Below are 23951 nucleotides of genomic sequence, written 5' to 3' on the forward strand. Positions count from 1 at the left end.
GTTATATTTCTGGATTCAAATGAGGTTTAGTGTACTAACAGAAAATGTGCAATCTGCATTTTAACAAAATTTGACCGGTGCAAAAGTATATGGGCCCCTCAACATAAAAGGTGACATTAATATTTCGTAGATCCTCCTTTTGCAAAAATAACAGCCTCTAGTCGCTTCCTATAGCTATTAATGAGTTCCTGGATGAAGGTATTTGTGACCATTACTGTTTACAAAACAATTCCAGTTCAGTTAAGTTTAATGGTCGCCGAGCATGGACAGCCCGCTTCAAATCATCCCACAGATGCTCAATGATATTCAGGTCTGGGGACTGGAATGGCCATTCCAGAACATTGTAATTGTTCCTCTGCATGAATGCCTGAGTAGATTTGGAGCTGTGTTTTGGATCATTGTCTTGCTGAAATATCCATCCCCTGCGTAACTTCAACTTCGTCACTGATTCTTGCACATTATTGTCAAGAATCTGCTGATACCGAGTTGAATCCATGCGACCCTCAACTTTAACAAGATTCCCGATGCCGGCATTGGCCACACAGCCCCAAAGCATGATGGAACCTCCACCAAAATTTATTGTGGGTAGCAAGTGTTTTTCTTGGAATGCTGTGTTTTTTAGCCTCCATGTATAACGCCTTTTTGTATGACCAAACAACTCAATCTTTGTTTCATCAGTCCACAGGACCTTCTTCCAAAATGTAACTGGCTTGTCCAAATGTGCTTTTGCATACCTCAGGCGACTCTGTTTGTGGCGTGCTTGCAGAAACGGCTTCTTTAGCATCACTCTCCCATACAGCTTCTCCTTGTGCAAAGTGCGCTGTATTGTTGACCGATGCACAGTGACACCATCTGCAGCAAGATGATGCTGCAGGTCTTTGGAGATGGTCTGTGGATTGTCCTTGACTGTTCTCACCATTCTTCTTCTCTGCCTTTCTGATATTTTTCTTGGCCTGCCACTTCTGGGCTTAACAAGAACTGTACCTGTGTTCTTCCATTTCCTTACTATGTTCCTCACAGTGGAAACTGACAGGTTAAATCTCTGAGACAACTTTTTGTATCCTTCCCCTGAAAAGCTATGTTGAATAATCTTGGTTTTCAGATCATTTGAGAGTTGTTTTGAGGAGCCCATGATGCCACTCTTCATAGGAGAATCAAATAGGAGAACTACTTGCAAGTGGCCACCTTAAATACCTTTTCTCATGATTTGATACACCTGGCTATGAAGTTCAAAGCTCAATGAGGTTACTAAACCAATTTAGTGCTTCAGGAAGTCAGTAAAAAGTAGTTAGGAGTGTTCAAATCAAGAAAATGATAAGGGTGCCCATACTTTTGCACCGGTCAAATTTTGTTTAAATGCAGATTGCACATTTTCTGTTACTACAATAAACCTCATTTGAATCCAGAAATATAACTGAGTCCATCAGATATATGAAACTGAAATAGCTGTTGCAAAAACCAAAATTGTTATAAAGAAAAAAGGTTAACATCAATAGGGGTGCCCAAACTTTAACATATGACTGTATATAGGACCCCGAAAGTCACTTCAAACCTGGAAAGGTCCCTAAAAAAAATAATTTTGTAAATTTCCTTGAAAAAAATGAAAAATTGCTGCTAGCATTTTAGGAGGTTTAAAAATGTAACAAAATAAAGTACAATTTTACAAATGGTGCTGGTGTAGAGCAGACATGTGGGAATTATTTATTAATTTTTTGCTATGGTATGACTATCTGAATCAAAGGGATAATAATTCAAAGTTTGAAAATTGCTATTTTTTTTAAATTGGTCAAATTTCTGATTTTTTTTATAAATAAACAAAATCACATCAACCTAAATTTACCATTATCATAAAGTATGTGTCACGAAAAAACAATCTCAAAATCACTGGAATTTGTAGAAGCGTTCCAGAGTTATTACCACATAAAAGTGACAGTGGTCAGATTTTTAAAATTTGACTCTGACACTAAGGGGTGAAAGCAGGGACTTGTGCAAAAATTTCACATTTCGAACAACTTTACACCAGATTTCTGATGCAAATTGTTTGATGAATCTGCTTTTTTTTTGTTTTAAATCTAGTGTCAGGGCCTATGGTAGCAAGTCCCCCCAATGCCATGAAAAAGAAAAATATTTCTAGCCATTATATGACTTGTATCTGGCATTTTTCATTGCTTTCTCTGCATACTCTAGTTTTTAGCTGTCTGAGTCAGAGGATGGAGTCTAGATGCGGTGATATCTCCCGTACACAAAAATAATCTATTCCTGCTCTCCTGTGTTTATGTAGCACAGACAAACAGCAGCAGCATGAATAACATTTTAAAGCAATTCTAAGCAGTGTAGCTGTAAATCCAGTGCTGGAGTTAGATAAACCCTGACTACCTGCAGTCTCCATATCCAGTTCTAATTTGGTCCCTTAGTGAGCCACCGTAATTGGAGAAAATATTTTTCTGCTAAGCTTCCTATATTCATTTGTATGATTGCTCTATACAAAATTTGTTTAAAACAATAGTGACCATTTAAGACACTTAAGATCTACAACTTGACAAAAGTACCTAACCAGAAGAAAACATACATTTAAGAACACAAATATAATCTGATTGTTCTGTGAATCTTATAATAACTTTAATGTACTTTTGCATTTTACAGAAGTCTGGTTAAAAATGCATATTCTTCCCATTTATCCTCACAGCTGGTAAAACATTTTCTGTACGTGACGCGATTATCAAATGATAAGCTTCACTGTCGTATTTTTGCAATTCTTTACCCAAGAACAGAAAAAATTAAGCCAATATTTTCTTGCCCAGTCTCAAATCATTCTTTGCAATATAGAGGGTTACCACTCCCTGACTGTCAGGTTGTGCCCTGGATCCATAAACAGCACTTGTAAAAATCCAACCGGGTGGACAGGCCGGCTAGTTGGCTTTGGCGCGGAGCTGTGCTCTCTTGCCTGTGACAGCCTGGAATCCAGTTTTGATGCTAGCCACAGAACAGCGAGAATGGCAGGTTTCACACTGCAGGAAATATAACCTGGTGTCCTTCTGCAGGATAGTGTCCGGCGACCGGCAGGTGTGACAAGTCACATACTCCTCTGTTAGAAAAAAAAAAATGCATATGTAAATGATAGCTCCAGAATACAAATGTGCAAATTGCCAAGTATAGTCAAGACCATTATAAAGCAGGTCACAAAAATGTCAAAGAGAATGACAACAGAAAGGGCAAATTCATGCAGTTTGGTAACTTTAAAACCGGCGCACTGCTTGCAAACAGAATGCAGAGTAATCTACACCACGTTATTAGATGAGCCGTAACTCAAAAACGAATCGGAGTAATAAACATGATGGTTCCAGTCACTTGTACTGTAATAACAAAAAAATGGCTGAGGAGGAGAAAGGGAGCAGGTGGAGGATGCATTTATCAAAGGGGTCCTCTGTGATTAGTAATAATCGACTACTTTCTCCCAAAAATGACTGCACACCTGTTCCAAGGGTTCAGTCTGGAATTGCTGCTCATCCAAGGCTACAACACCACACACAACCTGAATTTTATTTTTTTTATTAAAGACATTTTTCCATATCTTTCTTTACTGGTCAGTCAATAAACGTCCATGGGAGTTAGTCTGTGTTCTCCTACTGGTTCTCCTGACATGAGCGAACCGTTTCATATATGCTCATTAGGCAGGCTGCTCGGGTCAGGACAAGCGTGTGGAAACAAGCATTAAACAGTTACTGTGTTAGGCCGCTGCCATGTACTTCAGAATTTCTCTTGAATAAGAGCTGTTCTGCAGCACCTGGCAGCGGGCACTGCACAAGAATTGGAGATGCACCGTGCAGCTCTATCCAATGAGATTACATTGAGCCGCAGCCTGCGGGCGTCAGGTCATCAATATCAGATACATGAGAGCCCATCAAACTTTAGTTACCCAACAAATCCTTTAATTCTAACAAAGAAACTCCTAATCAACATCTGCATATCTATACAGAAAATACCCATGTGTCAATTAATTAGCGACTCGATTACATATTTTAACATAACATCACCAATGAGTCCATGATATATGAATAAAACTACATACATTTTATTAGAAAAAAATGTTAAAATCAGACAAAATATACAAACACGTAATCAACTGAGCACAAAACATAAAAAGGTGACACTGAAACCAGAGTAAATAGAGCAGGGAGTGTTATCTATGTAAATGCCCTATAAGGTAATGTCTACACAGTAGAGTTGAGCGACTTTGGTCTGATCGGGTTTCATGAAACTCGAATGAAACAAAATTTGAGTCGGATGAAACTGGTCCGACTAGGGCAAAAAAAAGTCGGAGTTTCGTCCGAAACCCGACCCCAATGCAAGTCAATGGGGAATAAAAGTCGGCATTGAGCGGATGACATTAATCCACTCAATGCCGACTTTTATTCCCCATTGACTTGCATTGGGGTCGGGTTTTGGATGAAACTCCGACTTTATTTTTGCCCTAGTCAGACCAGTTTCATCCGACTCAAATTTTGTTACATTCGGGTTTCACGAAACCCGATCCGACCAAAGTCGCTCAACTCTACTACACAGTAATCATAATGTTGCAACCATCTCTTTGAGTTAAAGTAACTAGGTCCCATTTGATAGTAAGTATATCATTCAAGTGGGTAATCAAATCTGGACTGCAGCAGTATATAGTCATAAATAACAGATCAACTGCTGCTGCACATCCACATTGATGCCCATGTCACAAACAATGGAACATCCACCAAATACCGTATTTACTCGTGTATAAGCAGAGTTTGTCACAATATTTTTTTTGTGCTGAAAAAGGCCCCCCCTTGGCTTATACAGGAGTCAATTGTCCCAGAAAGCCAGCGGGGAGGGGGAGCGGCGGGAGGAGCCAGCGGCTGCGGCTAAAGCCTGTGCCGTTGCTAAAGACAAATGAATATTCATTTCTCATAGCGCGCACAGTGGCACCCGCAGTTGCCGGCTTCCAGAAGACATCCTACTCACGCTTCAGTGTGCCCTCGTAGCATCTCGTTGGTCCTGGCTTCCAGCAGTTCTGTAGCTTCTGTAATAGGAAGGATGCATACCAGGACAGCGACAGGGGGGGCCACGCATACCAGGACAGCGACAGGGGGGGGCCACGCATACCAGGACAGCGACAGGGGGAGCCACACATACCAGGACAGGACGGGGGAAGCCACGCATACTAGGACAGGGATGAGATGACAATGCATACCCAGCTTATACTTGAGTCAATAAGCTTACCCAGTTTTCCACGGCAAAATTAGGTGCCTTTGCTTATACTCAAGTATATACGGTACTTAATAATCAGCAGTAAACACTCTAGTGAGAGTTACGGTAATAGACACATCCATATAGGTATGAAGTCTAGCAGTCATTACCCAAGACAAGTTCACACTCCTATGCGCCCACCCCAACACATGTTTCGCTAGGCGGTAGCTTCCTCAGGGTGAATCCAGCAGTGCCACAGAGAGATCAATGGATAGTGGAAAAAGGTAAATCCAGTTTCATAAATCTGATGTTTAAAATATATCAAATATATATCAGATTGCAATGATTAAAGACCTGAGGGTCTAAAACGCGTCTGCCTATCATCTCCCCAAGCCAGGGTAGTGACTACCATGCTGCGGTCTTATTTTTAATCTACCTACTAAATTTGATATATTTTATACATCGGATTTCTAAAGCTGGATTTAACTATTTCGACTATGAATTTATTGTATTTTTTAGGAGTCTGAAAATGGACACTGACTCCACAGCACTGTAGAAGTAAGCCATCACACAACATTAATCAGTAAATAAAAAGCACTTACTAATATATCTTCTCAACACATTCTCTATCTGTTTCTGTTGGAATCGACCCTTGATGACTAACTGGTTGTTACCATCTATAGAGCCACTGCAGAAAAGAGAAAAAAAATAAAAAAGCGTTAGAAAACAAGTTAGCAGAAACTTGCCTGTGCTAATGACCATCGCAGTCACTTTAAAAGAGTTTGGCCACCTCTCATCGTTTGGACCCACTCTTGATTATGGGATGTAAAATATACACAGGTGACAGTGACCTTTATTCTGCCAATTGTTGTGGAAGTGCTAGTTTAAGTCATGGCCAGCAATCGTTATCTGTAGGTTACCAAAACATTGAGCCATGAAAATAGGGATTTTTGTGTACTCACCGTAAAATCCTTTTCTCCGAGCCAATCATTGGGGGACACAGAGACCGTGGGTGTTACGCTGCTTGCCAGTAGGAGGACACTAAGTAAACACAGAAAAAAGTTAACTCCTCCCCTGCAGTGTACACCCTCTCGCTGGCTGGGAATTCCCCAGTTCCGTAAAAAAAGCAGTAGGGAGTATTAAACGAATGACAAGCATAACTGTCAAAACCTAAAGATGCTACAGTGAGCCAATAGGCCAAACAGGGTGGGTGCTGTGTCCCAGAATGATTGGCTCGGAGAAAAGGATTTTACGGTGAGTACACAAAAATCCCTATTTCTCCTATGCCTCATTGGGGGACACAGAGACCGTGGGACGTCCTAAAGCTGTCCCTGGGTGGGGAGCATATTTCTGCTAATACCCCATGTACCACTGAATGAACACCGTGGTACTGCCAATTGCAGGCTGCGTCTGCCGAGAGCTGCATCCGCAGAAGCCTGAGAATGAATTAGGCAGTGTTTGTAAAGGTAGGCAAACTGGACCAAGTCGCAGCCTCACGGAGAGGCCTGAGAATGAATTTTGTAATTTCTTGTAAAAAGTATGCAGACTGGACAAAGTCGCAGCCTTGCAGACCTGGTCTGCCGAGGCCTGGTGCCGAATGGGCGAAGAGGCACCCACTGACCGGGTAGAGTGTGCCTTAATCCCTAGCTGGGACAGGAGCCTTCCTGACACGGTAGGATTCCTGAATCGCCAAGCGAATCTACCTTGCTAGCGTTGCTTATGATGCGACTAGACATTTCCTATGCCCCTCTGGGAGCATGAACAGGGCATCTGACTTGTGGAAGGGAACCATCCGCGAGGTGTACCGTCTCAGCGCCCTAACCACATCCAGGGTGTGGAGGACCTTCTCGATGCGATGGACTGGCGCCAGAACAAAAGGAAGGAAAAACAAATTCCTCGTTGAGATGGAAAGAGGAGAGGACCTTGGGCAGGAAGGACGGGGACATCCTGAGACTACCTTTTCCTGATGAAAATGCAGAAAAGGAGAACGGCAGGACAGGACTGACAATTTCGAAACTCATCTGATTGACGTAGTTGCCACTAGAAAGACCACCTTCCAAGAGAGGACGGTCAGTGGTACGTCCTGCAGCAGTCCGAAAAGGAAGGCCCCGAGAACCAGGTTAAGGCCCCATGAGTGGCCTTCTATAAAGAGACGCCACATGGAAAACTCTTTGAATGAACGTCTTGACTTGAAGCCTGGTGGCAAATTGGGAAAGCACTGACAAGGCTGAAATTTTGCCCTTGAGCGAGCAAAGCACGAGCCCTGATCTAAATATAGATTGAAGGGATTCCAATATGGCCAGCATAAAAAACAACATAGGTGATTGACCATGAACCTTGCCCACGAAAAAGAAGTTTGTCCAGGTGCGGTGATATATGCGCATGACCACAGGCTTCCTAGCACCAATCATGGTGGAGATCACGACGTGAGAGAACCCAGCCCGAGTTAAAAACCAGGATTCAACGGCCACGCTGTCAAAGACCGGGCCTCAGAGCTCTGGTGGTAAATCGGGCCCTGCGAGAGTAGGTCCATACGATCTGAAAGTTGCCAGGGGACGTCGGCAACCAGTTGTATTAGTTCTGCATACCATGCTTGGCGCGGCCAATCTGGCGCGACTAGGATCACTGGTACTCCTTCCGCTCTGATCTTCTTGATGACCTTCGGAAGCAAGGAAAGAGGGGGGAAGATGTACAGGAGTTGGAAACAGTGCCATGGCAGAACTAGAGCGTCCGCTCTGATGGCGCATGGATCGCGCGATCGGGGAAATGAACCGAGGAACCTTGTTGTTCAGTCTTGAGGCCATGAGATCCACATCCGGGGTCCCTCAATGAAGACAAATCTGCTGAAAGATTTCCAGATGAAGAGATCACTTCCCCGAGGTAATGCCTTGGTGACTGAGAAAATCTACCTCCCAATTTTCCAAGCCCGGGATGTGGCTTGCTGAGATGGGCGAATGGCTGGTCTTGGCCCCATAGAAGATGTAACTCACTTTGTGCATGGCCATCCTGTCCCGGGTTCCTCCCTGGTGGTTGATATACGCTACAACCGTGGCGTTGTCGGATTGAGACCCAATGGGGTGAGGTGGAAACTCCGTAGAGCTAATGTGATTGTTCGTGTCACCAAATGTTAATGGGGAGACGTGACTCTCGGGTTGACCAATCACCCTGTGTCGTGTGGCAACGAGAGACCGCACCCCAGCTGAGGAGACTTGCGTTGGTGGTTACTACCAACCATCTTAGTGGGGGTAAAGACCTCCCTTGATTCAGGGAGGACCTCAATGTTCACCACCTAAGGGCTTGCCCGTCCCGCAGGGACAGAGGAATCCGACGATCCGGGGAGAACGGGTTCTCGTTCCAAGCTAACAGCAACGCATGTTGTAAAGGACGGAGGTGGAACGGTGGAAAACGGAACTGCTTCCATCTCTGTCACCATGCTTCCGAGAACTCCCATGGTGAAACGGATGGAGTGAGAAACTGGTCGAAAAAGAGACCACGCTGCTTGATGTAAGGCTTGGGTCTCTCCTGAGGGAGGGTGGTGAACTCGTGGGAAGTGCGAGCCGGTCCTGGGAAAGACCTTTCACAGTCTTCCACCTTAGGCGAAAAAGTGTATCTACTGTTATCCACAGATTCCTCACGGGCTGGAAGGGACGGACCCTTGATGAGCAGGGCGTCCAGATACGGTAACACTACCAATCTTGGAGAGTGAAGAATGGCCATGACAGCCGCCATGACCTTGGTAAAAACCCTGGGAGCGGTGGCGAGTCCGAAGGACAAGCCAAGAACTGTAAGTGTTTCTCATGAGTTGCAAAATGCAGGGACTCCTGAAGGGATGGGCAGATCGGAATGTGAAGGTAAGCGTCCTTGATGTCGGTGGATGCTAGGAACTCTCCCTTTTCCCATAGAAGCGACAACTGATGGGAGAGCTTCCATTCGGAATCACCGTACTTTGAGAAACTGATCTAACAAATTGAGATCCAGAATGGGTCGCATCGTCCCGTCCTCTTTTGGAGACACAAAAAAAAAGGTCTGAATAATCCTAAACCTTTCGTGAAGGGGGACCGAAATGATGACTCCGTCCTTTAGCAGAGCCTGAACAGCCCGAAGGAAGACTCTTGTCTTTCTCTTGGGGGAAAAGGAAAGTAAAACCCCCGGGTTGAAGGGGGAGAAGAAATTCTATATTGTATTCGAAGAAGACCAGCCTCCTGACCCAATTGCCGTCATTGGGTAGATCTATGAGATCTGGCTCCCCCAGATCCAGAATCCCTAGGCCTGGGTTTCCAAGAACGGTTAGGTCCGTATGATGCGAGAAGATCGAAAATGTGTCGGCTGTTGGTTGCAAAACAGCCGAACAGCCCCTTTTACTGAGGAAGGAATTTACTTTCTCCCCCCTGGTAAAATCAGAAATGAGCTGGTCTAGTCTCTCTTCAAAGGACAACCCTTTTGAAAGGGGGGGAGAAGTCAACGATCTTTTCGAAGTGGCATGCGCCCACCAGCCGCGGAGCCGTGGGGCTCTTCTAATGGAGATTGCATTAGCGGCAGATTGAGCCGCGCAATTGGCAGTATCAAAAGAAGCGTCTACTACAAAGACCACTGTGTGAATCATCTGGCTGGCGACAGTGGTTGCCTGCGGAGAAGATTGGTGCCCTGGAATGAAATAATCAGGACTTCTGCCCAAGCGGCCATTGCTTTGGTGACCTAAACTGCCACGAAGGATGGAGAAAAAAAAACGCTCCTGAAGCTTCCAAATACTGAACGGCAGGTAGTCAATTTTGACGATTGGAGGGGTTTCTGACTGAGGTACCCTCAGAAAACAGATAGGAGCGTTGTAGAAGCAAGACGCGGTACAGGAAGGTTCACCGGAGGGAACTGTAATCAATCCTTCAATAGGTCTGGAGTATTTAGCCAGAGTATACTTTTGCCCAGTGAGCCACTTATGTGGCCAATCCCTATGTTACTGGACGCTGGTAAATAACAGCGCACACGCTTGTTCCATAGATGAGACGGAGTGTTGGAGCGGGAATAATTTCCTCGTCCAACTACAGAATCCTGTTGACTGATTCTATAAGAGAATTGAGCGACTCTTGATCAGTTGGGGGATTCTGAGGGGCTGACGCGTCAGATACGAAGTCAGAGGCATGCTCGCTGTGAACCTCAGGAGAGGCGAGCGAGACAGGAGTCGCTGATGCTGAAGCGCGAACGTGACTAGGGAACGCGCCATGTGTCCGCTTTTTCAGAGACCTGACCATCCCTTGGACGAGTATGGCTCCTGACTTAAATAGTCCTCCCGGAGGGAGAATAGCCTGGGTCAGAGACTCCACCGACCGTAACAGGGTGCAGCCCACTCAGGGGTACCAGGCGCAGGAAACCCGCCACCAGTCGCTGCGAGGGGCGTTGGAGCGCAGTTTGGGTGCAGGCCGTGCGGTCCGTAAATAACGTGCACTGGGTAGGGCAGACTTGCAAGTGGTACACACGATTAAAAACGCGGTGTATTTCTTAACAGCCCGTTTAGTCTCGTTCGAGAGATGCATAGCGCTCCAGAAAGGGTTAACGGCAGGGACTGGCTGCAGCTGCAGAGAATGTGGCGTGAAGTGGTTAAGCTTTAATCTGAGGGCAGATGCAGCTTACCCTCTGTCCTGTGTTATGTCCCCCGGGAGGAGAAACGGTGGCCCTGTGGCGTCGCCCGGTATTCGGCAGCTCCTGCAAGGGTTAACTGCAGCAGAGGTAACAGACATGGCCCCCGAGATTAAAATTGTGCTTCTCGTTAGGAGCAGGAGGCGCAAAGAGGAGGGGGCGGCGGCAATAGCGTTGGCGGCGTTATTCAAATTGCGGCCTAGTAGGCCGGAAAAGGAGGGGGCTCAATCTTTGGCCTACCCGCCGTAGGCGCTAGTGGGCGGCGCTATTGAAATTGCAGCCTAGCAGGCCGGGGACTAAATTTCTGGGGCCATCTGAAGATGCTGAGAGCGCGCGGGGCCGCGGTGGGGCGCTGGTGCGCCGCCGCTAAGTCAGCGCTTCTCCCGGGGGCAGGACCCGACCCCATACCTCAACTCCAGTGCCTAAGTCAGCGCCGAAGTCCATTCTTCTTATCCTCTTGGGCTGATGTAGCAGAGCTCGAGGAGTTCTTGAATGGGGGGGGGGGATGCTCGATCGATCCTCCCTCTGGGCAGGGGGATGGAGAGCTTAAAGAGGTATGCTCAATCGGACCTCCCTCTGGGTAGGGGGACGGAGAGCTCTGTGGCTGATTCAGGGGATCCGAAAAAGCGCTGTTCAGGTCCTTCTCCATGCACTCCTGTGCGATATTGTTGCGCTTGCCCTCGTATCCGTTCAACCATCGTCAGAGGAATCAGCCCCGTTCGTCGCAGGAAAGGTATGTGAAGGGTTACTCCATGTGCTTGCCTGTTGTTGGTTCGGGGGAGAGCAGGCCGTAGAAAGGAACCGTCGCCCCCTTCACTCCACTAATTAAAAAATAAAAATTTACAGAAAATTAAAAAATAAAATAAAAACGGTGGGGTCTGAAACCAGACCCAAGTGCCTCCTACAGACACTAAGCAGGAACTGGGGAATTCCCAGCCAGCGAGAGGGTGTATACTGCAGGGGAGGAGTTAACTTTCTGTGTTTACTTAGTGTCCTCCTAGTGGCAAGCAGCATAACACCCACGGTCTCTGTGTCCCCCAATGAGGCGTAGGAGAAATATTGTTTAATTTGCCGGATGCCGCCTAGGGGGGCACGTGTGCGGGTCAGGCACGTGTGTCTCCCTGCAGCATAAGTATCACTGCAGCAAAAGTATCTGAAGATGCAGTTACTACTATGGCCAATAATTAACATCAAGCTCCTCTCCTCTCTTCACACAGGTACAATCTCTGCTCCTGCTTACAATCCCTGCTTGCTGTCATCTAGTGCAACCTTTCATTTAATGGTACAATCTCTGCTTGCTGTCATCTAGTGCAACCTTTCATTTAATGGTATATAACAGTGCCTACTGAATGTTTGCTAAATTCATTTGTTGCATTGAACTCAATACTTACTGCTGTACAGCCATGTTGGGGCCAGTAGAGATGTTATCAGGTGTAAGGCGTTACTAGCATATGGATGTAGCCAGGCCACCCACACAGACAGACACACATTGGACCTGGTCTTCACCCGTCTCTGCTCTCTTTCTCACCACCTCCCCTCTCCCTCTATCTAACCACCATCTACTCACTTTCTAATCCTTGTCCTCCTCACCAGGCACCCAGGTCCAGCAACATGCTCACCCCCGCAGAAACCTTGCGCACCTAGACAGCACCTAGACACCCACGCGCTCTCTGACTCTATTCTACCACTGGCATCCATATCCTCACTCCATGACACAGAGAGTGCCGCTGCTTTCTACAATGCCACTCTCGCATCAGCTATTGACGCGGTTGCCCATCTCGTTCATGGCAGAATGCGACGTATCAACAGACAACCCTGGCACAACAACACCACTAAAAAGCTCTGGCAAGTGTCCAGGATTGCAGAGCAGCACTGGAAGAAAACAAATTCGCAAGCTGACTTCACCACATTCAAACAGGCAACACTCGATTTCAAATCTGCCCTCACATCTGCTAAACAGGCCTACTTCACAACTCTCATATATTCCCTATCTTACAACGCCAAACAGCTATTCAAAACTTTTAACTCCCTCCACCGCCCACCACTACCTCCTCCAACCTCCCTCATCTCTGCTGAGGAATTTGCCACACACTTCAAAAACAAGATTGACCAAACAAGGCAAGTCTTCATCACTCAACCACCACAACCCCTTTGTATACCAGACCAATGCCCAAACCCCATAACCTCACTCTCCAACATCAATGAAGGGGAGCTTAGTCGTCTCTTCTCCAAATCGCACCTCACAACCTATGCACTCGACCCCATCCCATCTCCTCTGCAACCTCACCATCACACTTATCCCATCCCTAACCCACCTCTTTAACCTATCACTAACGTCCGGTACCTTCCCTTCTGCTTTCAAACATGCCAGAATCATGCCTATCCTTAAAAAGCCAACCCTCGACCCAACCGCTATGTCCAGCTATCGCCCAATATCGTTGCTCCCATTCGCTTCCAAACTCCTGGAACAGCACGTCCATGCTGAACTTTCCTCCCACCTATCATCTAACTTGCTCTTTTACAATCTACAATCTGGTTTCCACCCCCATCACTCCACTGAGACAGCCCTGACCAAAATTACTAGCGACCTACTTACAGCCAAATCAAATGGACAATAATCTATACTCCTGCTTCTAGACCTGTCCTCTGCATTCGACACAGTTGACCACTGCCTCCTACTACAGATCCTCTCCTCCTTTGGCATCAAAGGCCTTTCCCTAGCCTGGATCTCCTCATACCTTTCCAATTGCACATTCAGCGTCTCCCACACCACCTCCTCATCCCATCCTCTCTCTGTTGGAGTCCCCCAAGGCTCTGTTTTAGGACCCCTACTCTTCTCAATCTATACACTTGGTCTGGGGCAACTAATAAAGTCCCACGGATTCCACTACCACCTTTATGCTGATGACACCCAGATCTACCTCTCTGGCCCAGACATCACCTCTCTGCTGTCCAGAATCCCAGAGTGTCTATCAGCCATATCCTCCTTCTCCTCTCGCTTCCTCAAGCGCAATGTGGACAAATCTGAACTCATCATCTTTCCTCCATCTCTCAGATCTTCCTTACCCGACCTAGCTATAAAAATTAATGACACCACACTTTCTCCAGTACCGGAAGTCCGCTGCCTCGGAGTAACCTTTGACTCTGCCCTGTCCTTCAAACCGCACATCCAAGCTCTTTTTACCTCCTGTCGCCTCCAGCTTAAAAATATTTCCAGAATCCGTCCTTTCCTCAACCCTCAGTCTACTAAAATGCTTGTGCATGCCCTCATCATCTCTCGCCTCGACTACTGCAACATCCTTTTCTGTGGTCTCCCTGCTAACACCCTCGCACCTCTCCAGTCCATCCTTAACTCTGCCGCCCGACTAATTCATCTCCTCGCTACTCCTCCGCAAATCTCATCACTGGCTCCCATTCCCTCAGCGTATCCAGTTCAAATTACTAATACTGACCTACAAGGCCATCTATAACCTGTCTCCCCCATAGGTCTCTGAACTAATCTCCCGATACCTTCCCTCACGTAATCTCTGGTCCTCCCAAGACCTCCTTCTCTCCTCCACACTTATTCGCTCCTCACCCAACCGCCTCCAAGACTTCTCCCGAATAGCCCCTATTCTCTGGAATTCTTTGCCCCAACAAGTCCGACTATCAACCACATTTGGACCCTTCAGACGGAACCTGAAAACCCACCTCTTCAAGAAACCTACAGCCTGCAATGACCCCGCTACCTCTTCTCTCTCACCACTACCGGTGATATCACCTCAACCAACACCGAAACTGCTGCAACCCACCAACCTACTGTCTCCTTCCCCCACCATCCTGTAGCATGTAAGCCCGAAAGGGCAGGGTCCTCTCTCCCCTCTGTATCAGTCTGTCATTGTTAGTTTGTTTACTGTAAGTGATATCTGTAATTTGTATGTAACGCCTTCTCATGTACAGCACCATGGAACCAATGGTGCTATATAAATAATAATAATAATAATTTGCAAGAGGGGCCCTCTACAATCTCACCCAAATACAAGTCTAAAGCCCAGATTCATCATTGAATCTTTTTTATGATTGCACCCATTATTCTATACTATTCTGTAGTTGATATCAAAAAGGTCTATTTTAATCTCATCTGACCACATGACCTTTTTGCCTCCTCTGGATCATCCAGATGGTCATTTGTGAACTTCAAACGGGCCTGGATATGTGCTGGAGTGAGTGACCTTGCACATGTTATAATGGTAATGTTTGAGACTGTGGTCCTAACTCTCTTCAGGTTATTGACCAGGTCCTCCCACGTAGTTCTGGGCATATTCCTTACCTTTCTCAGAATCATCCTTACCCCTCGAGATGAGATTTTGCATGGAGGAAGATTTTTTAATCATCTTGTTTCTTCCATTTCCTAATAATTGTGCCAACAGTTGTTGCCTTCTCACCAAGCTGCTTGCCTATTGTCCTGTAGCCCATTCGAACCTTGTGTAGGTCTACAATATTGTCCTTGGACAGCTTTTGGTCTTGGCCATGATGGAGAGGTTGGAGGGTGATTGATGAGTGTGTGGACAGGTGTGTTTTATACAAGTAACAAGTTCACAAACAGGTGCAATTATTAAAAAGGTAATGAGTGCAGAGGAGGAGGGCTTCTTAAAGAAAAGATAACAGGTCTGTGAGAGCCAGAATTCTTGCCGGTTGGTAGGTGATCAAATTCTGATTTCATGCAATAAAATGCTATTTAATAATCATACAATGTGATTTTCTGGATTTTTATATTTTGTCTCTTACAGTTGAAGTGTACCTACGGTTAAAACTACAGACCTCTACATTCTTTGTAGGTGGGAAAGCTTGCAAAATCGGCAGTATATCAAATATTTATTTTCCCTACTGTATTTTAGAGCATTACGAGAAAATATGCATCAGTATTGTTATTACATGGGGAATAATCGTGTTTGCTAATCAAGACATGTCGTAAAGAAGCGGGGGGTTCTTATCAAATCTCATCACATTTGATTCTCTGCAGACCATGGAGGAGGGGTGTGCGTATCGTAGACATACCTGGTACCCAATTCAGCTAATAGGAAAGCCAGTAAATGTTTTGGCTGACGATGTAATCTGAAAAGTTAAAAATATGTAGAATTAAAAATGCTACCGAAAACAAGAACGTAAATGATGCAATATATAGAATATATAAAAATGAAGCACATACAGTTTGCAAATATCTGTGAAGTTCACAAATGAAGTTTTCTTTGTGCCTACTCGGACTACTTGGGGAGGCTTCATGACAAATTTTCTTTTTTCTCCGGCTACCATGTCTGGATTTTTCTCCCGCATTATGTTAAAAACTCTGTTAAGAAGCTGAAAGAAATAGAATTGTTGGTCCGTGAAGATGCCGCCATCATCCGAATAGAAAATATGTATGTTCCTAGATACTGTACTTTACAACCTAGGCTCTATAAGCTTTGGCTGGGTCTCTTCAGGACATTACCAGTTCTCAAATTGTGATTTATACATGTAGCATGTACTATGTCTTCTCTGGGTCCGTATTTTATTAATGGTGTTAAATGGAATCTCATGAGGTTCACAGTATCCAATCTGAGGGTAGCATAATTTAGAGACAGAGATCCTGATTCCAGAGGTGTGTCATGTACGGAGTTCCTTGCTGTAGTTTTGATAATCATATAAATGTGCCCCTACTGTGTAATGGCCGTGTCTGACTGTGCAGGGACATGGTCTGATCATACCACAGCTCCTGGACAGGGGAGAAAAAGAGTATACAGACAAGAAAGCACAGGCTCACAGCTGATTCTTTTTCGGAGGTAAGACATTTCACTGCCTGTTTTTCAACAACGTTTTACACAGAAATAATTTGCTGTGATCCCGTGCTGTCCCATTGTGTGTATACCCTCTTTTGTATCCTTCCCTGCCCAGGAGCTGTAGTATGATCAGACCATGTTCCTGTACGGTGAGACACGACCATTACACAGTACACAGCAGGGGCTCATTTATAAGATTATCTCAGCACAGGGACATTTTATTTAAACACATCCAGTTATGGAAAGGATTATCATTCCAAGATGTATTAATTAAAATAAACTTTTGTTTGTGGGAAAACCCCCTTAAGCTCCAAACTGAACACCGGTGACTTTGACCAGAAAGTGTAAAGTAAAATTGCACGCTTGTAAGCCTTACTTTTGTGGACACTGTGATACACTACCTTTCAGAATCAATGCTGATGCTGGTATGATCACAGGAATTTATATGCTGACATGTCACTGAAAGCTTTTTTTTTTTTCTGTTTAGCAACATATTTTAAGTTATTTTTGAAGTATCTTTGTTCCGTAAGGAGGAAGGAAACAGCAATAATTCAATTCTGCTTTAATTCCACATGCTAAAATAAATCGGAGTGTGCAGCCTACGTGAATAAATCAATAGGCGAGATGACTCTGTGCTGCACTTTATGCACATGCTCAGTAGTGACCAGTGCTGTGGGGTCGGAGTTATGAAATGTCCTATACATGTCTGTTCTGTTCCTGATCTAAGGATCTGGGCTTTTAGCTGAGATGAATCTGTGCTGCACTTTATGCACATGCTCAGTAGTGACCAGTGCTGTGGATTCGGAGTTATGAAATGTCCTATAAATGTCTGCTCTGTTCCTGATCTAAGGATCTGGGCTTTTAGCTGAGATGAATCTGTGCTGCACTTTATGCACATGCTCAGTAGTGACCAGTGCTGTGGGGTCAGAGTTATGAAATGTCCTATAAATGTCTGCTCTGTTCCTGATCTAAGGATCTGGGCTTTTAGCTGAGATGAATCTGTGCTGCACTTTATGCACATGCTCAGTAGTGACCAGTGCTGTGGGGTCAGAGTTACGAAATGTCCTATAAATGTCTGCTCTGTTCCTGATCTAAGGATCTGGGCTTTTAGCTGAGATGAATCTGTGCTGCACTTTATGTACAGGCTCAGTAGTGACCAGTGCTGTGGAGTCGGAGTTATGAAATGTCCTATAAATGTCTGTTCTGTTCCTGATCTAAGGATCTGGGCTTTTAGCTGAGATGAATCTGTGCTGCACTTTATGCACATGCTCAGTAGTGACCAGTGCTGTGGGATCGGAGTTATGAAATGTCCTATAAATGTCTGTTCTGTTCCTGATCTAAGGATCTGGGCTTTCAGCTGAGATGACTCTGTGCTGCAGTTCATGCACATGCTCAGTAGTGACCAGTGCTGTGGGGTCGGAGTTATGAAATGTCCTATAAATGTCTGTTCTGTTCCTGGTCTAAGGATCTGGGCTTTTAGCTGAGATGAATCTGTGCTGCACTTTATGCACATGCTCAGTAGTGACCAGTGCTGTGGGATCGGAGTTATGAAATGTCCTATAAATGTCTGTTCTGTTCCTGATCTAAGGATCGGGGCTTTTAGCTGAGATGAATCTGTGCTGCACTTTATGCACAGGCTCAGTAGTGACCAGTGCTGTTGGGTCGGAGTCATTAAAAGTCCTATAAATGTCTGTTCTGTTACATCAAACACAGAAGTATATTCCATCTTATACATTTAGTGAACAGACAGCGAGGAGTTTCCTCTTTCTTCACTACTGATATAGTGCCTTTGGACATAGAAAATTGTGACTGCTTGCCTTTCATTTTTTCACTATAAATGGATACACTGTGGCTTGATTTCTTTGTTGTACTGTGTCCTAGCCTAGTCACGCGATATTTTTAAGACAACTTTAAATAAAAGTTATATTTTAGGGGTCTTTTTTCTCTTCATATGTTTTTTTTGCTCTATTTTTCTACTTCATTCTATTTGCCTCTGGTTCTGTGTGTTTTGTTATTTATGGCAATCATTGTACAGTAATAATCGCCTAGCACCATGATGCTTCAGGTCAGTGTGATCATGTTTTTTTATTTAAAAGTGATGAAAAATAAATGTTTTTGGCTTTTGTTGCCATTTTCAAAGACTTGTAAAGTTTGTTTCCGCAACGGCTTGTTTTTTTTAGTACGGCAAGCTGACGATTTTAGCGATACCAATATGGAGTACATATGACATTTTCATAGATTTTTCTTACACCTCATTTTGAGGGGGGAGAATGGTGACTGAAAAAAAAGCAATTCTGGTGTGGCGTTTTGCTTTTGTATATTTTTTGCTTCTACATGCCTCAGCTTTTACCTTACGGATGATAAATTTTTATACCTTGATAGACTGGACTTTTACGGACACAGCGATATCGCTCTCCAACCACAGGCACCCCCAACATTGACAAGCTAATGTGTCATTCTGCATTAAGGGGTTAAGAGCTGCTAATATTCTTCATACCCAAGTGTTCACTTTACAAGATTTCTGCCATGATTTTAGTGGTAACAGTCCCTTTTATATCAGTACAGTGATCTAGCACTCACCTCATCGTATGTGTAGTCCCTTTCAGTTCCAGCCCATGCAGGTCCATGCTGAGAACTGAAGGAAATGCAATCATCTTTTTTAAGGTCTTCCTCTTCGAAGGCTGTAATGTGGAACGCAAAATGTCATAACTTTCAGTCATATCACAAAATGCTTTTCAGATAACACCTTCTCACGTACCTTCATCTTTTTCATTGGTGTCGTCATCCTCTGGGAATTTAACATTTTTCTTTTTTTTCTTCTTTGTTAACATGAATTCCAAATCATCTTCTTGGGACTCGGAGGCGTCCTGAGTGTCAGACTCAATCTTTAGATTCTAGAAGTAAACATTAGGAAAATCTTAATTTGAAGGGGTACTTAGAGCAGTCTGTCAGCAGGTTTTGCTATGTAACCCGAGGACACCAAGAAGTAGAGATTAAAACACTGAATGCAATGTGTCTGTTATTAGGCTGTGTGCTGTTTACTTACAATGAGGGTTTTATCACTAGGACATTATGATTGCTGTGACTACCTGCCTCATGCCAAGTCATCTGACTCCACTCCCTTCTGTGATGAGCAGCTTACTGCCAATAGACAATGTACATAGAAAGCTGTGGAGGGAGCGGGGTTTGCTTTCTCAGCTCTGCTTCATGCTACATTAAAGGACTGTGTTACCATAGCTGCACCAACTAAATGATACATGGTCGGAATTAGGGTGTATTTTCCTACTCACAGATGAGGAAGCAAAAACCTGGTGATTGGTCTTAAAGCGAATTTGTCATCATAATAATTCAGACACCATGGATAGACACTAAACGAGTGACATTTATCAACTAGCTGTTATCAACTCCTCCCAATCTATCCCATGGAAAGTCCAGTGTTTAAGGAGTTATGAAAAGGGAAAGCTATCTGTCACAACACCTCCATTGATTAGACATCAGACTGTGTACAGGGGCATAGAGGGCACAGAAAAACTGTATTCTACATGTAGATTTACTTTATAATGTATCAAATATCAGTGGGTCAGGTAATTGGTGTAACCAAAGGCTAATGGGTCCCAGTGTAAAACCTTTAACAGAGAATCTGTCAATAGAAAAAAAAAAAAAAAAGATTTTAACCCGCAAATATGGTGTTAATCTGCAGGTTAAAAGCGTTATTAACCGAACACTGCAGGGAGCAAATTAACTTTATTTCCCCAGCAGCATTCCGGTTTCAGTCAAGTGGGTGATGCCGGTGATGGCTCAATCACCATTCTGAGTTTACAGGGCGGCAGCTGTAACTGCACCCCCGGCCCTGATTGATCGCGGGGCCTTACTGCAGAGCTGCTGTCAGTCCAGGCCAGTGGTGTGGCTACAGCTGCCGCCCTGTATACTCAGAGCGGTAATTGAGCCCGCTGTGTCAGCGCCTCCCCTGTGACTAAAACCCCAATGCTGTCAGGGAGGAGGGAATAAAGTTCATTTTCTCCCCGCAGCATTCGGCTTAAATGCGGGCTCCGGGCAGGTTAATAACGCTATTAACCTACAGATTAACCCCATATTTGTAGGCTAATAGCGTTTTTTGGAGACAGGTTCCCTTTAACAGCACCCACAACTCTCATGGGTTTTTAATAATATTAATCGTTCTCTGATGGGCCAAAGTTACCTTTGAGCCCTCAAATCATCTCCTGGCCAGGGTACGACTGCATTGTTACCCCATCATGAAGGCACAGCTCTGTAAGAATAGGACTACCCATTCACATCTGTGACACAGAATGCACAAAGGTGCACACGGAAATTGAAAAAAAAAAAAAAAAACACACGAAAAACTTTGTTGGACGTAGTCTATATAAAAATAAAGTCCGTGGAGCCTCATTTAAGAGTCTCAAACACGGGACTAGCCAGATCTTCCTCCAGGGAAGGACCCAGCCAAGGAGTGGCTCCTTTCGGAAACCACCATTACCACCATATTGAGTGGTCCTTTAAGTCAATATCCAGCTCTTTACGAGTTTACAGATATGACAAGGGAAATACCAAGGCCAGGTATCCATCCACAGACAGCTGTTTCGGGGTGTTGCCCCTCATCAGTGTGGAGTAGGATTCTGGCTAAGTGCACATTTACAGTGCACTATGAAAAATAATGTGATTGTGGGAATATCCCTTAAATGATTATTATAGTGTCATTTCTTGGAAACCCCTTTTAAAAACAATATAGAAAGTTGATAACTTTCTTTGAATAAAACATTGCTTTCTGCATTTCAGTTTGCAATTATATTTTCTTCCAATGATTATGGGGAACATCCTGCCTAAGCGGCTGATTTGTGGACAGCAGTTTATAGATTTGGTTTACAGCAGCCAAGGGAACAAAACACAGGCAAGGTGCTGTTTGCATGCTTGATGACATATGAAGATAAAAGAGGGAGTAGTAAGATAGAACAGTGGCCTATACTTATGGTGAACGTGTTACCTGCAATTCTAATCCTACCTGTGATAATGAGAACTCCTGAAAGACCATCTCCACAGAACAGGAAGCATCAGAATATCATGAAGTTTAGTGGCCTACGGGAAAACTGCAAGACTGTTTTGACCTTGTGATATTGGGGACCCATCTTTAAGAAAGGTTATGGATATCAAATTGGTAGGGGTCCGTATCCCCCACAGATCAGCCGTAACCCCCTCTGTCGGCGGCCAGACGTACACAGTGAACAGAGATGAACAAGGTGGAGTTGCAATGCAACTTTCTGCAGTAATCACTAACCAGCAAAAGGGAGCCATGCTGTATCGGGGCATTTGAATGTTAACATCCAGAGAAGACCACGGTTGATGATGTGTGAGACCTTGTGTTGGACTCTCACGAATCCAAATTGATGACCAATCTTGAGGACAGGTCGATATCACAAGGCCAGCCAAAAAACCCACTTTATTTGTTTTCTTGTCAAAATTTTATAGGGGAAAAACAATACAAAACAATAAAAACACCACAAAAATGTTATTTTAAATATAAATCTCTCTCATTAATTTCAATGTACTTGCCAAATAAATGTTCATATAGCACAAATTCAAGTAATACTTCCAGGTACCTTAACACCATCTTCTGCTTCATCCAGATCAAACTTTTTAGTTTTCTTTTTCTTTTTCTTCTGGTTGAAGAAATTTAAATCATCCAGATCATCTGGTGCATCTAGGAAAGAAATATTATTCTCAAGTAACTTTGTCATGGACCTTGAGCAATAATGCAGGATTTTCAGGGAGGGAATGATTTGGATAGGATAGAATTTAAATGGTCAGTTATACGCACACACATCTCTGCAGTGAGATCAGCCATTACATCTCACTAATAACCATTGCATATCACACTGCTAACACACCCTTTATGTATAATAATCTGTGGAGGCAGATTCCCAGGTAGATCAGTTTCTGGCCCATAGATCTGGCCGATAGATCTTAACAGCTCATTTAAGAAAAGCGTGGATTCCACTGGAAGAAGACATCGGATCGCAGATGTTATGGTTTCATTTTATTCGGCTTCCTATTACCTATATGCCAATATAGGAGGGTTCATCCAACTGACAGATTCCCTTTAAGGTGTCAAGTGAAATTTCTGATCCTATAGGCCACACACAGCTGAAGATCATTTAAAGCTACCAATTTTGGCACAAATGGATGTATATGTAATGAATATGGGGGAAGAGGTACTGGGAATTTTTTGCTCAACTTTAAGTGTAGGTGGTCACCTTAAAAAGGTGGGCCACTTTACAGTTTAACAAAAGTGTTGTGACATGATTTTGTTACAGTTACTACTATAAACTGTGTTCCAAATTATTATGCAAAAAGTTTAGGAGTGATAAGGTTAGAATTTTTTTGTTTGTCATTTAAACTCATTGATGGTGATGTGTGTCAGGGCTCTTTATATCACTGAAAGCAATTGCAGATACCTGTGCACATTAGTTTGGCAGGTGTGTCCAAATAAAGGCAAGACTACTTAAGAAGGCTGTTCCACATTATTAAGCAGCCTACATTTTTTGCCAAAATGGGAAAGAAAAAGGATGTCGGCTGCTGAGAAGCAACAAATTGTGGAGTATTTAGGTCAAGGCATGACTACAATCAACATTGCCAAGACACTTCATTGTGATCATCGCACTATCAAGAAGTATGTAGCTGATTCCCAGCACACACGTGTGCGTGCTGATAAGGAAAAACTGAGGACTCTTTCCAACAGGCAATTGCGTCAGGTTAAAAGAGCAGCTGCAAAAATGCCTTGTCAAAGCAGCAGACAAGTTTTTGAAGCTGCTGGTGCCTCCAACGTCCCCCGAACAACAAGATGCAGGGTCCTTCAGAGGTTTGCAGCTGTGCGTAAGCCATCCTGTCGACCACCTCTATCCACTGCACACAAGCAGAAACGGCTCCAGTGGGCCAAACGATACATGAAGACTGACTTCCAAACTGTTTTGTTCACCGATGAGTGCCGTGCAATGCTCGATGGTCTAGATGGATGGAGTGGAGGATGGCTGGTTGATGGACACCCCATGAAAACACGGCTAAGGCGCCAACATGGAGGAGGTGGAGTAATGTTTTGGGCTGGAATCATGGGGAGAGAGATTGTCGGCCCCTTTAGGATCCCTGAAGGGGTAAAGATGAACTCCATAATCTATGTGGAGTTTCTAGAACAGCACTTCCTGCCATGGTTCAAGAAGAAGAACCGTGCTTTCCGCAGCAAGATCATTTTCATGCATGATAATGCACCGTCTCATGCTGCAAATAACACATCTGCATCTCTGG

The 23951-nt window shown here is 44.3% G+C and overlaps 1 protein-coding gene across 1 annotated transcript in view; it reads right to left on the reverse strand.

The window, feature by feature from the left end:
• Positions 1-2594: 2594 nt before the first annotated feature.
• The window catches only part of EIF2S2 (eukaryotic translation initiation factor 2 subunit beta), a 34867-nt gene continuing 13510 nt past the window's right edge, over positions 2595-23951 (reverse strand). The window contains exons 3-9 of the mRNA XM_073555404.1: positions 22253-22353; positions 19399-19534; positions 19221-19321; positions 16034-16182; positions 15883-15939; positions 5817-5902; positions 2595-3085 (exon numbers count right to left, since the gene is read on the reverse strand). Coding sequence (XP_073411505.1) covers positions 2910-3085; positions 5817-5902; positions 15883-15939; positions 16034-16182; positions 19221-19321; positions 19399-19534; positions 22253-22353 — 806 coding nt within the window. The 3' untranslated portion in view covers positions 2595-2909. The remainder of the gene's footprint in view (positions 3086-5816; positions 5903-15882; positions 15940-16033; positions 16183-19220; positions 19322-19398; positions 19535-22252; positions 22354-23951) is intronic.

This window comes from Dendrobates tinctorius, unplaced genomic scaffold, assembly GCF_039654945.1.
Source record: "Dendrobates tinctorius isolate UK_male_01 unplaced genomic scaffold, ASM3965494v1 ptg000223l, whole genome shotgun sequence".
Taxonomy (NCBI): domain Eukaryota; kingdom Metazoa; phylum Chordata; class Amphibia; order Anura; family Dendrobatidae; genus Dendrobates; species Dendrobates tinctorius.